The following is a 14,405-nucleotide window of genomic DNA, read 5'->3' as shown; positions in this document are numbered from 1 at the left end:
GTAGCTGGCATGAGCAGCTCTGCTCAGGATTCAGACTGCTGTCAACACCTCCATTCAGACAGTTTTTTCTACTTTTTCAGCAGTCTGACGCAAAGCCCCGGATTTTCAAATAAGGTCATCTGCTCAAGGCAGAGCACACCCACGTCAGGAGATGTGCCGCTGCTCCACTAACAGCCCAGTATGAGACAGAATTTTTGGCCAGGTTGGTGTTTAAAGACAGGCCTTATCCATCTGTAAAAGGCTGTGTTAATGACTCAGAAGCTGTAACTAGCATCACTGAAATGTTGGAAATGGCGGTCAATGGAAACCAAAATCATTAACCCACTGAGGGCTGGATTCAAAATCACACAACTTGGCGGCGTCGGATGCACCGATGCATAACTGAATTTGATTTAAGTCAGGGTACTGTTGGCTATGTCATGGAGGTCTGTGCGACCAATGACGCGCCTCTCGAGACCATCAATGACCTACCGCCAATATGGCCACGCTGGAGCAGCATAACGTTCACCTCGGCATCTCCAGACTCTATCCCTCCTGTAACATGTTCTCTGTGTGTTATACTATGATGATTAAGTGTTCCCTTAATTTTTTTGCAGCAGTTAGTTTAGTGTGGAATAAAGGGACAGAGGGTGTTACAGTGAGCTTGACGTCCTCTTTGCATACTGATGCTCTCACACACACCTTGTTTTGTCTGCTGCTCTTTACAAATTCACTTCACACACGCCTGCAGGCCAGTGCTTCCGCCGTGATGTTATTCATAAGGTCAAGCTGAGTCAGGCAGTGAAGAAGTTGCGGCTGCATACTGCTGATTCAAATTATTTCATTCTCTCTTTTCCCCATTCTCTCCAAAGGCGCAGAAAGCAGCCCGGTGCTCTGAGTGACGTTTTTTAGAGGATTTAGAGTCTCTAAGCTGTCCTTTTTCCTCCGTGTCAGGCCGAAAATAACTCCAGGCAAGAAACCCCTTGGATCAGGATGAGGCGCTGGGAATCCGTGTCACAGGGAGGAGGATGGAGGTGGAAACTGCTAAAAACAGATCAACCCTCTTTGGTGCCGAGTGACGCTGCAGCTTTCCCTGTCTTGTGAGAAATTAATTGCCTTTGTCACCTTGTCCTTCACTCGAGAGGATCAGGAAAAAAAAAAACTAACTTACAGTGAAAAGCCACAGCTAAAACCCAGCGTGGGGTCAGGGGATTTGAAGCATGTGAAAGCTGCAATTTAAAAGTAGATTGAAAAATAACCCACTCATAGACGCTGCTCCGAAAGATGTTCCTTTATTTGAATCATTATCTGAACTTCCCAGCACACACCATGAAAAAAAAACATCTTTCTGCATCTCTTTTAATGCGACATTTTTTAAAAAGTAAAAAAAAATGAATATTTTTTTTCTTATCAACCAGGCAAGCTTTACTATGAACTGGAGAGGAGGCAGAGATGGTTGTCCTCAGTTTGTGCTGATAAAGGAGTGTGAAAGTTTGACATTTCTTTCAAAGAAATCATAACAAAGGAAAAAGGGGGGAAAAAAAACAAGCCTTCCACGTCCCTTGCAACAAAATGTTCCTCAGTGTTTGTCTAGCCTTGAGCCCTGCAATATGAAGTTACTTAGATTTAAGAGAGCAAGATTGAAGAAACTTCCCTTTCGAAGAATGGAACGCTGTTTTTGGGGTGATCTGAGATTAGCTTTTGCTTTCAGCGTGTCACATTGTGTAACCATCTTTTACCAGCTATTGGGGTTCAATAAAACCTGAAATTGCTGTCAATTTCCTCTGCAGTGACTCTTGCGGGTCACTCTTTCCCCAATAGAGAGCCTGCTCAGATATTGCAGGCCTCCAGGCTAGACTTAAGTCGGACAAAATGAACCTCGCACAGGTGCAGACCATGCTGAAATATTGTACATACACTGTATTGTGACTACACAGAAATACAGAAATCATCCCGCTCAGGTGAGAGGATCCAAATATACAGAAAAACCTCTTTCGGTAACAATTCCACAATCCACTTACAAGCCGCTATCATGTCCCTTTATTGTTTGTATAACACAGGCTCATTCACAGTCACATACAGGTTAGTTAGTACACCAAGTGTTCATCTAGTCTCATCCTATCTGTGCTCCTTCAGTCTAACGTCAGGCTAAAACTAGAACTGGCCTGAGTTTAGTTTGTGCTCAAACTTGTCATCTACATCCATTAACAGTCATATATGTGATCCGGCCACAAGCTAAATACAGTACATCTGGATTTTGTGCAAATCAAAAAAAAAATTAAAAATAAAATTACCAAATGTTTTCATTAAAAACTGAAGAAGATTATCGACATTCAACTCAACTTGACCAAGATAGTTACAGTATTCGCCCACGCCACTGGTCCTGGTTTGTCACTGCTCTGTCCACACAAGTGTTTTTTTTAGTTGTTTTTTTCTCTCTAGTCACAGTTAAGACTTTAAACCACACAACTCAGTGGCAAAAACACTTGTGTGTGTGTGTAAGTGCTGGAGCAGAGAGTTGGCCTATACGTTTTCAGGACAGAAGGTGATCTGTTGACCCCTGTGCGGAGAGCTGGTTTTGAAACACACAAACACACACACACACACACACACACACACACACACACACACACGCGCATACCTGCAAACAGACAGAAATCACTAATCCAAGGAGGCATCCCATCAAACTTGTTGTATTGGATGTGTTGTTGGTTGTAAACTGGCAGTGGTCAAGAAAGTACCACGTGGCACCAGAAAGAGGAAACCGATGTCCCTCTCTGGCTGTCTGAGGCCGGACAGCCACATCACCAATGTATGGCTTGATGGGGAAAGGTCTGGCAAAGGCTATGGGAGAGAAAGGAGAAGGCCTTTGATCGTATGAAACCACTAAGATGATTTGGGCGTTTATTTCCAGCCCCTTATAGAGTGTGCTTTTAGTTTTTAAAGTAGCCTGTGCTGCCCTTTTCTCCCATGTTTCCTTTGTCCAGACCCTTACCCTTAGACCCCCGCTGGGCCACTCGGCTCTCATTTCTCCATGAGTGACAACCGGATGATGCGCTGTAGCTCCGCCTCCTCCCGCTGCCGTCGAAGCTCAGCCTCCTCCTGCTCCCGAGCTGAGATCTCCATGGCGATGCGAAGCTGCTCGTTGTAGCTGCAGGTGGTCGGCTGCTTTTTGGAGGGGGTGGAGCAGAGGCTGGAAGGGGCGCGGGGCTTGTGTTGGGGGGTCCTGGCGTGAGGAATAGTGAGGGAGGTAGAGGGAGGAGAAACACAGGTTGGAATAGAGCAGACGCTAGAACGTAGACACTGAACGATACTGGCATACTGTTCTTTCCTAAAGCTGCTCAGTGGTGCATGAAGCCAAAACAGTTCAACATCTGCGTCTAAAAATACCCAGTTGATCAGCATCGCTTCAGCTGTGATTTCCGCTGGCCGAGCCGGCTAAATTGACTGGGGATGATATGATTTAATTGTGCAGCTCTTCTAGACTTTCAAACTGTTACCAGACCCAATGGATCCAAATCTGAAAATGAAATAGCCATTGAAAAAGTGTATCCACAAATTTACAGATGTCTCTTTTGCCATACAAGTCAATGGTAAGAATATTTTGGGGGCCAGAGGGCATCACGTGATGGACCCGGTAGAATCAATTCTGCCATTGGATCATTCTGTCAAATTGTATATTTGAAGGAGTTTTATGAACAAATCGGCAACAATTCAGTAATGCATTTAGTTTGGGAAGTGCGCAGTGGCAATGATTGAGGGCTGGAGAAGGATGGGAAGAAGGAGGTTTGATCATATTAACTGAAATCGACACTGCACTCCGATAGAACAACACGAATCATCCGGTTTAGAAAAAAACGCACCTCTAAGTGCACCTGGAACTTGTTTTTTGTTTTGCAAAAATCCACCCCGCCCGTATCATCCTGTCCAATCAGCGCAGTCCACAGTTCTTGCACACGCCACAGATCCCCCCCTCACTCATGTTACAATATCACAGGCACACGCCTCAAGCTAGGCATACGCTACATGACACTAGCAGTTGCTATCTATTAGTAAGTTAGCCAGCCTACCTCCATGTAGCGTGTGCCCCATGCTATTTATCGATGAAAGAAGACACAGGCATGTTCACAGGAATCTGGTGCACATGCACTGACGAGCACTCGAGTGGGAGCGAGCGGAGGAGCTCGGCGGTAGTGGGGAAGGGCCGTGAGGGTTGTAAACATTCAAAATTTGAGTCGATCTGCCAGACTTGCCTACTGCCGCTTTAACTTGAACTAGTTTATTTTTTGGGACTGTGTGAAGTCAGTATAAAATTCAAAATAGCTGACAATGAATGTGAATGGGTTGAACTTGCAACACTGGTCAACAGTTGGGCTTCAACCATGGATATATTGAGAATTAGATACCAGATCCCAAAATGTCAACCCCCCCAGTTTCCTCCTTGACATAATAACATTGGTGTAAGTAAACTCTGCAGTAGCAAGATTGGGTCAGGTTTGTCTGTGTATGGACAGAGAGAGAAAACACTGTCGTGAGATAACACACTAAGGTCAACAGCAGAACTGTCAACTGTAAAAGCAGGAAATTCTCCTATTCTCCCTCCCCTGTCCCCCCACCCCCACTCTAGACACACATAAGTAGTGCACAGGGGATGAGAGGAGAATATCAGGATGGATAATGGAGATGGACAATACAGTAAGGAAGGGGAGGACAAGAACACAGGATGTGAGTCAGGGATGGAGTGAAAGCCCTGCAGGATGGAAAAAGTATACAATGGAAGAGTGCAAGACTGAAGAATAACAATACATGACAGAATGAGAGGAAGTCAGAGACAATATGTGGCTGAAGGAACGGCAGGAAATATCACCTTTTTCCTGACAATGATGGAGATTTATGTTTTTTTAGAGGGGATTCCAGCTCTTTGGGAGATAAAAGTCCCATTCAACTTTAACAACTGATGCTTCGGGTTGATTCCTGATAATAGAGGGGTTGAACTTTGGAAGGAGGATAGGAAAATATGGAATGAGTGTATACAGTGATTTACAGTACAGACAGGGAGGTAAGAAAAAAACTGAGGTGTTGAGAAAACGATGGAAAAAAAGGGAGAATGAAATGGATAAGGAAAAGTGATAAAATGTCTGACCTCTCTAGCCGACTTGGGTCACAGGGCAGGGGGTGCGTTCCTGGCTTGCTGTTGGTCAGCGCCTCCCAGATGGTCACCTAGACACAAAGAGGAGGCCGCGCAGGAAGTCAGAGAAGACAGGAAGTGGGTAGTGGACGGACAGAAGAAGAGAATGGAGTGTTCATGTGAAACAACAGCATCCTCCCTGCAGGGTTTTTCCTGTTAATGCATCGCTCACATACAGCACAGAGACAGCCAGCGGGCTTGTTATGAATTATGAACTGACTGGATGTAAACTAGATCGATCCTTCTGATACAGCTATTAATATTGTTAAGGACCTGTTAAAAACACTACACTATAAAGGCACATCATTCACCATTTGTACTGAACAATGACTGATTTAGGGTTTGAGGTTTTGCATGATTTCACAACAACAACGCACAACGTACATTTTTTAGAAGTAATAATGGGGTGGGGGGACGGGGGGGCTTATATTTGCCCGGGGCCCCCTAGAAGGTTAATCTGGCCCTGTTATTACCTTCTATCAGCTCCCTAATTTCATTTCAGTACACTATGCAATTCAAATGATTGAGACTAGAGGGTTAGTTGAGATGTCTTTGACAGAGTCTTGTGATAATGTGATGCAAGCTCTGACTCTTTTTTTCTGAGTCCAAGACATGAGATTCCATCTTCCACATGGCAACCACTTTTAATGCAAGAAATTACTATAGTCACAAAAAGCCTTGCATAAAACTCACATCAGATGAACACCCATGTTGAATGCAGACTACCTCTACATAAGCCTTCTAGATCACTAAGATCCTCTGAGACCAATCTGTTCGTGGTTCGCAGAGTAAAGTAAGTCATTATGCAACAAACAGCTGGAATAAACTTCCTGAAGATTTGAGACTTTCACCCACTCTGACCACTTTTAAAACTAGACTGAAAACTTTTATGTTCACCTTAGCTTTCTGCTAAATCTTCGCACTTTTAACGTCCGCACTGTTTTGATTATTGTCTATGTTTTTATTCTCTTTGTCTTTCTGTAATGCATTTGAATTCATGACATGTTGTGCTGTGAAGCACTTTGAGTCTGCCTTGTGTATGAAAAGTGCTATACAAATAAAGCTGCCTTGCCTTGCCTTAGTTGCTTGCTGCTTTTTGCACAAACCGGGGTTGGACGTGCACACTCTCTACATACTTGACAACCTAATTCTAACAACAAATGAATCTCCCAGGCCTCAATTTTGAATAAATGTTCATGACGCTGCAATTTAAAATGAAAGGCAACTGTGAGCGATGAGAAATTAGAACTTTTTTAGAACATGATAGGCGATTTGTCAGTGCTGTTTGTTTTACATGCAGTGTCAGCAGTATGGTCTTTTATCACCAGTCCTGCTTCCAAACTAGAGTTGTAATTAAAAATGGCACCCTTTTCATCACAGTTTGAAGTAGTAGTACAACAGCTCAGGACAGCAGGCTGCTGAATGTACAAACTAGAGCACAAATCCTCAGCTGCAGCCTTGTTTCTGCCTCCTCTTCATTCCCCTTTTGTACCAAAGCTGAGAAAACACTGATGATGTTCTTTGACCTGTCTCACAGAGCCTATTTATACTTCTCTCCCCGTACCTCTGGAAGAAGGCCAAGGACTATCAGGACCAGGATCTCTGGGATATCAGAACAGCACATATCCCAAGGCAGTGTGAAATATGATGGGTCTGGGCTCTACAACTCACAGGCAATTTATTCTGCTTATTGATTTTGCTTCAGTATTGATCGTTTTTATTTGAAAATGTTCGCCTTTTTACTACTTCAGTGTGTCTGTTCGCTTGGTCTTGCTTGACTTATTTACTGCTGTAATTTGTAGCAACTGAAAGAGCCAATATATTGCACACAAGCAAAGTTGAGATAGTTGACCCCCCCACCTCAACAATGATTGGCCAATCATAGCTCAGCAACAGTAATTAGGCCTAGCAGGTGTGTCAGGCTTTGGGTTCCTCCTCACGCTGCTGTAAAAAGAAGTGTGCATGCGGTGTTGATTGACAAACACGTTGGTAACATCTCACCTAAAAGCCTTTTCTCAGGTAATGTTGTGGAACATACTGTTTGAAAAACATAAAACAACAGTCTGATCTCACATTTTTCTCTTATCATGCTTATTGTACTAGGGCTAACCAGCTCTACATTGCAAGACAAGAACAATGCTGTCTGTTTATTCACATGGACCAGCGACTAGTGAAGTTTTTGTTGTAAAACGAGTCAACAAAAATAGTCTATTAACTAGAGATGAGATCACACCAGCAGCAATGCAAGATTGGGCCAGGGGTGTAAGGTGGTGAGGAAATGAGGGGGGGATCTCTCAGGAGTGTCACAGTCCGCCCACCTGGTCATATTCGGAGCCAGCCTCCAGCAGACTCTGCTGTATGGCGAACTGAAGCAGGTCCTCCTCCTCATCCCTCATGCTGTCTCTCTGTCTGCCCCTTAGCATGGAGTATCCAGGCGGGGGCTCAAACACACATGGGGGAATGTCTCCGGCTCGGCATGACACTGCAGCACACAGGAAGAAGGCAAAGGGAAGTAGTGTTATCTAACAGTTAAATAGATCAGAGCAGCAAAAGGAAAAGCATTACTGAGTAAAAAGAAGGGAAAGCCAGAATTGTGGCAATTGCATTAGGTGATTTTCCTTCCATACTAGCGTTGCAAAAATATTTATATTACTCAACTGCATGTATTTTCACAGGACTATAACTCTAAGTTAGAGCGTTGCTGCAAGATAACATCAAGGGTTTCCAGAGAGGTTCCTTCTGACTAGTCACATGATAAATTACATCGACCCTCTGCATAGCAGCAGTTTTATAAGTGGCTGTTGGGATTCTGATCAAGTGACAGGATGATGAAAGTAAGCCATAATCGCATACACAACACAAACAACATTACCTTGCAGCCAGTGATAAATACTGCTCATTACTCTATCATGCACAGAAAAGTCTGTTTGTGGACTGAAGTATGGGCCAGGTGCTTCAGTAAATGGTAGTGGAGGTTGATTTAACAGCTTTGTTTGTGAAAATACAGTTGAGTGGAGACCGAAGAAGAAGAATATGTCAGAAGAGACAGCACTGTAATACAGAAGGAAACATTATAAAGTATATGGGCGTGTGTTTTTACTGGTGGAACTGGAGCTGGAGACGCTGGAGGAGTCACTGCCCGGAGATGGGGTGTCTGTCCTGGGAGTGTCCCTCTGTCCGTCCCCCTCCACCGCCACTTCACTGTCAGGTCTGACGCCCGTCCCCTCCTCGCAGCCGTTCAGGTTGCTGAAGGTGATCCTGGCATTCAGGATGTGGTAGAGAGGGATCTCTGCAGGCAGTGAAGATGACACTTTTATGATCAAGACTAAGTTTTTCTGTTGGCATCTTTGCATCACTCTCATCATCCAGTTAACCGTGCGTGTCCTTACATCAATTCTTTTATTTTTTAGTAAGCTAATATGTATCCCTCTGTCTTTATGTCTTTCCATCCATCTTTGTATCTATTTTAATTTCCCATCATCCCATATTACTTCACCAGCCATCATTTTAACCCCCCTCCCTCCCTCCCTCCATCCTTCCATCCACCTCACTCTCCCGGCACTCACCAATCTTGACAGGGAAGCCAGGCGGCAAACGCAGAGTGATGAAGTCACGCAGCTTAGCGAACAGGGCGTTGGAGATCGCCATGAGATCGATGATAGGCACCACTTGTTCAGCAAGGGACAGAGGATGGGACTCGCACAACCACAACTTGGCTTTAAACCTGGAAACATAACACACACACACACACACACACACACACACACACAAAGGACATTTGTTGATGAAAATGACCGAAAAACAATCCCGACTTCAGTATAATTGAAGCAATTTACGTCCTCATTCCAGAGATTGGCTCTTTGGCCAGAGGTACACAAAGACAGTGATTACATCAGCTAAGAGCGGCCGTCCACAAGCTGCTGAGTCCTGTTCAAATTGAGGCCAATCAATGCTCATATTTTAAGTGGTCAGATAATGACCACAGCATTGAGAGGCAGCTCTGAAACCTAAACACTTTATTCTCATGATATCCCCTCACTTTTTATTAAGAGCCAAAGAAACAATGAGACTGACAACTGAGAATGGCAGACAGGCCGGTAGCCTGTTAGAGCAGATGACTGGACAGCAGGTTGGCAGGTGGATGAGAGAGGCAGGATAATGAAATCAAGTAAAGATGATTTGTCATGAGCTGTGCGAATATGTGTGTGTATAGTTCCCACTATTATTAATCCATCTCTCCCCTCAGGATCTCGGCAGTCAGCTGCCACGGATGGCTGATTTTACCCTGCTGCCAGTGTGTGTGTGTGGGCCTGTCTACTTTTCGTCCATCAGTTTGTCAGCTCTGGCACTTGACGGGGTGAGTTTGGAGGGCGACTCCACTGTATGCATGGCTGCCTGTCTGTTTTCCTGTCTGTCTGTGTCACCTCTGGGTCTTGGTGGTGAGCTGGCACGGGTGGCCGATGTCCCTCTGAGTCAGTGACGAGCCGGGGTTGAAGTATTCCTCAGCCGTCAGCGCTGCTGGGTTGGTGAGCGCAGGACAGGACATCTGTGTCACCAGGGCCTGTAGAAAGTAAATAATGTAAAGCTTTCCTTAAGAAAAATTGCTCATCAAAAGGATTGTCAATCAATACCAGTGAGTCAAAGCTTACGTTGAAAAGACGTTTCAAACTCACTTCCATGGCTATTCTCACAAAACACTCACCTCCCACTGGGATTTCAAGGCTTTCCATTTACCAACTGACATTTTAAACAGTTCAGTGAGAAAACTTTGCTTAAAAGCCAAAATTCAAGAAATGATGAAGCAGTTTTCTTAATCCAGTATTTTGCATCATTACTGTACAGTAGACGTACGTTGGTTCACTGCTCTAATTAGTAGCTCACTGTCGACATTTAAGTATGACTTCAGTAAACCTGTCAAAGGCATGCTAAAGACTAAAGGCTGCTAAAGACTTGTTTAAACAGAGGAGAAAAAGTTGCTGCATGTTCCTGTCAGTTGCATTAAATTCATCAGTGAGTTTAGGGTTGGAGAACATTTAAACATTGCAGCTTTACAGTTTCACAAATATCAGCAGAGAATATGTCAAAACCTAAAGAAAAGGCTTGTCTCAAAGCAAACGTGACAGTGTGTGGGGAACAAGTGAAAAGACAGAATACAGCAAGAGGAGAAGGATGGACATATGAGTCACAGAGGCTCTCTAGCATAAACAAATTTAAAAAGCATAATCAATATTTGGGAGCAGGTCGGAGCCTGACTTCTTGTGTTGCTCTGCTTTGATCCTCATATGGTAGATGATGATTGGGAAAATCACTGCTTTCAGATGAAAAGAGTTTTTTAATTTATTGGATTGGGTTAAGAGAAGGTTTTATGACATGTTCTCGACCCATTGAACACATAACATGTCATCCTTCATTTGAAGACAACACTGGAAAATCAACACGCTTTTGAATTTAATGTTGGAACATCTAAACTATCCGTCCACTTACCCCGTTGTTAGGCCCCATGTGTTGCTCAGCAATCCCGAGGAAGTTCTGCAGTGGAGTCTTCCCACCTGCTCAGACACACACAGCAGTCACAAGTCAGACGGAGAAAATTACACAATATACAAACTCAAGCTGTCCAAAGGATGCTTCAAAGGATGCTTCAATTGGTGCTTATTTATCAAGAGATGACGCAGCACGGGATCATTAATCTGCACCGTGGCGTTATTTTGCTCGATAGTCTTTTGCTGAAGATAACTTACTGCATTTTGTTTTGTGGTGAGCTTTATGAGAACAAGTGTTCACATTTTGACCTTAGGCCTGCTGATCTATCCACAGCTGCTGCTTGACTCAAGATACAGTACCTTTCTTAGGACATATAACACTCAGAGAGTGTTGGCAGAATGATGATAGTGCAGGGAAAGAGCAAACGGAGTAAATCACTCATTCAGGAGTCAGTGTAGTGCTTCCAAGAACTCTTCCCTCCATAATAGCAGAGTGCAGGTGGGGATTGTGACCTGGGAGAGAGGAGCCCTCAGAGGAGCATGTGATGGTAAATCGTTGCTGACAGCGACAGTCCGGGGAAGGAAGCCTGCTAATCCCGTTTGATTCATGATGTGAACCAGAAAACGAGCTGGAGCCACAAAGCAGACGTCACAGGCTGTTAGCCAGAGCCTGAGGGTGATCTCATCGAGCTCAGGTGGGAGGGATTACTCATCGGTGACTCGTTTAGTGGGACATGGCACTGAGGGGATAATGGAGACGTTCAGCTGCTACAGCTGTGATGCACCTGCACACAATGAACACCTTGATGGTCCTTGAGGTGACGTTGTCTAACTGAAGTGTGGTCGACAAAAATAAAGGGTCTACCTTTTGTCTTGTTCTTGTTCTGGTCGGACAGATGGTCGGTTCTGGTTCTGGTGATCAGCTCCACATTTGATGCTGCGTACACCTGAAAGCGGAGGAGACACTTAACTCATGTGTTTTGTTGACATTGCCTTAACTTCCTTGTTGTTTGGAACCCCACCAGTGTATGTATAATAGTACATTTGCAAAAAGTCCTTCCCAGTCTGGGAAATGTACAGTATGTAATCCTACATATGGATGTAACTTTGGTCAATTAGCCCCCGGGGAAGTCTGAGGGAATTATTATAAAACTCCACTGACAGCAATACAATGTGGGAGGGGTACTGTTGATGCCGATCTGATGAAAATCCATTGTATTGAACAATGTTTTACAGCCAGGGTCTCTGAGACCCCGAGCAGCAACATGTTTTCTGTAGTGCATCTGAAACATGTCATCAGCTTAATATATTTTTAAAAGGACTTTGAGAGAATTAGGGCCACATGTGAAAAGATATTCTGACTTGAATCTAAGACTTCTGACATTAACACTGAGAACTCGTTTTCTGTATAGTGTATAAAAAAAGATGAGGAGGCCCCAATCCTCTACTTGACTACAAGACTCCAGATGGGACATTAGGGTTAAAGATTGATCATGACATAGAAGTGAAGGTTAAACAAAAATCATAAATTGGCGCAATACTTACTTCAGCTAGTCCTGATTTATTTTTCAGCGCATGGAAATGTTAGAGTGCCTTAATTTGTACAGCATACATGGTCAAGGGAAAACAACGTATATCTTGTATTTTTTGTCAAAAACGTACAAACCACATATTTTACTCCTAATCTGGGTCATGGCCAACTTCTACAAACTACAGTTCATAGCAGAACACTGGAAATCCTCACCAGTGACCAGGGAAAGGAAATACTGATTAAAAATTAAGCAGGCTGCTGATTCTGAGTTTACACTGGACAACGGACAAGTGGAAGGAAGAGCTAAAAAAGCAGCTCTACAGGAGTTGTCTGTTAACGTTTGTAACTCGAAGTCAATGGTGCAGTAAATGAATGCTTTTTTAGCTGCACTATTTTACTAGAGCCTGACTGAACTGCTTTTAAACCCGTGACAGATGGTCCTGGGTATCTGACTCTCTTCAGGGGGTCAAGAAAACAAATGTAAGGTAAAGCATGTGTCTGCGCAATACATACTTTTTTGCTTAATTTGAAAGGCCATCTGCTCTTTCACATGCTGATAAATCACATTTCAGAATCCCATCTGTCCTTATTTAAAGATGTAGAATGTTAGGTCTAGGTGATTCTTTCTGGAAATTAAACTGTTCAAGTGAAGTGGACTTTCAGGAAATATCAGATTGAGCGCTGACAGCAGTGGTTTCTCTGGACAGTGTGAGCAATAGTGTGTGGACAGACTGTGCTCTACCTTGGCTTCATATCCATTCACCGACTCCGTCTTCTCGCTCCTCCAGCCCAATATACCCGTCTTGTTCCTGCAACAGAGACTCAACACATCAGTTCTCTGGGGTCTCGACTTCCAGGCAACACAGGTAATCTGCAGATATGAAGTTTATTATTAGCTTTTTAGTTGATTAATTGAGTTTATTTAACAGGGGCCGTGCACAACATAACCATTGAGGCCAGAGTTAGCAATACAGCTAATTTACATCTGGAAAACATAAAAGGCAATATAATACAAACAATTAAAAACTTACATCTGTGGTCCCTGGAAAACATAAAAGGCAATATAATAAGAACAATTAAAAATGATAAAATGCTGTACCATCGGCGATGTTTGCAACAGTACATCACATACAAACTATGTCATAAAAATATATACAATAACATACTCTCCATGTTGGAAAACTGTTTGTGTCAAACAAAGGTTGAGATCAGTGATCACGAGGTGATGTGTACCTGAGATGACATCATAAATACACACTAGATTTTTCAAAGGCCCTGTTTTTTTTCTCTATAATAAACAGTCATCGACATCGCAGCCATTGTCCTTGTTTGTTGTCTGTTGAGATCAGCAGTTCACTGTGCAATTAGGAAGTCTGCCCAGGAGTTAGTGAGGCATATCCCATCTTCATGATCTATTCTCATCACTGAAATCCTTCAGGGCCACACCACAGAAAATGAGTATTTATGGATGCATATTAACCCTTATATTTATCATGGTATCTTTGAATTGAAATCAGGTATTTCAAAATATATTTCACTTGTGTTAGAGTCTCGGGAGAAAGGCTTTGGGGGATTTTTAGCCATGCTAGTGGTGTGGCTTGATGGCAAAGTCAGTCAGAGACTGCTGTGGCCAAACTTTGGTAATGCTCCGACATTTCATCGAGCAATATAATCATGATCCAATTTTGTCCATCACTTCCGTCCTGTGGTCAGAGGAGCTTTATTGGACGAGCATCTGGTCCCCCTGGGCGATGCTAAAGACTTTCATGATACTCTTGCTACATTGTACATTCCATCTTGACAGCACCATGTATCCCAATCCCCCCACCTTAAAGTTGAAGTGTGTAACATTGTCATCTAGTTAACTGTCTGTTAAGTTACTACCTATCAAAGAGTGAGCTAAAAAATTGTGCTTGAGTATATGACCCTGATATGAAAGGGCTTGTATTTGTTGCTTTGCCTGTGGCGACTTTTACGCACTTAAATCAAATGAGACGCACATTTAGTGACACTTTTTACGTCAGTCCCCTTCTCTCTTCAGACCTCCTATCAGTGTGGAGCATGTGAAGGCGTCACGCTGCATCACGCAGGTGAGAGCTGCCAATCTAATGACGTCACACAGTCGACACTGTTCGGTTTTGAAAGGAACTCTGGGAGATGAGGTCCCAGAGGCGCGCCTGCAATTACATCTTACCGCCCGAGAGGTCGCTAGAAACAACGTATC

The 14,405-nt window shown here is 43.6% G+C and overlaps 1 protein-coding gene across 1 annotated transcript in view; it reads right to left on the bottom strand.

Annotated features, from left to right (window-relative positions):
- Window positions 1-3,003: 3,003 nt before the first annotated feature.
- ankrd13b (ankyrin repeat domain 13B) overlaps window positions 3,004-14,405 on the bottom strand; it is a gene marked incomplete at both ends in the record, with an annotated part of 33,804 nt that continues 22,402 nt past the window's right edge. Inside the window, 9 exons of the mRNA XM_083914502.1 lie at window positions 3,004-3,205; window positions 5,123-5,199; window positions 7,486-7,649; window positions 8,268-8,456; window positions 8,734-8,891; window positions 9,592-9,728; window positions 10,652-10,716; window positions 11,516-11,597; window positions 12,924-12,990. Coding sequence (XP_083770628.1) covers window positions 3,004-3,205; window positions 5,123-5,199; window positions 7,486-7,649; window positions 8,268-8,456; window positions 8,734-8,891; window positions 9,592-9,728; window positions 10,652-10,716; window positions 11,516-11,597; window positions 12,924-12,990 — 1,141 coding nt within the window. The remainder of the gene's footprint in view (window positions 3,206-5,122; window positions 5,200-7,485; window positions 7,650-8,267; window positions 8,457-8,733; window positions 8,892-9,591; window positions 9,729-10,651; window positions 10,717-11,515; window positions 11,598-12,923; window positions 12,991-14,405) is intronic.

This window comes from Echiichthys vipera (assembly GCF_963691815.1).
Source record: "Echiichthys vipera genome assembly, chromosome: 5".
NCBI classification, from domain to species: domain Eukaryota; kingdom Metazoa; phylum Chordata; class Actinopteri; order Perciformes; family Trachinidae; genus Echiichthys; species Echiichthys vipera.
Note: the sequence above shows the minus strand (reverse complement) of the source record. Positions and strands in the feature narration are given on the sequence as shown.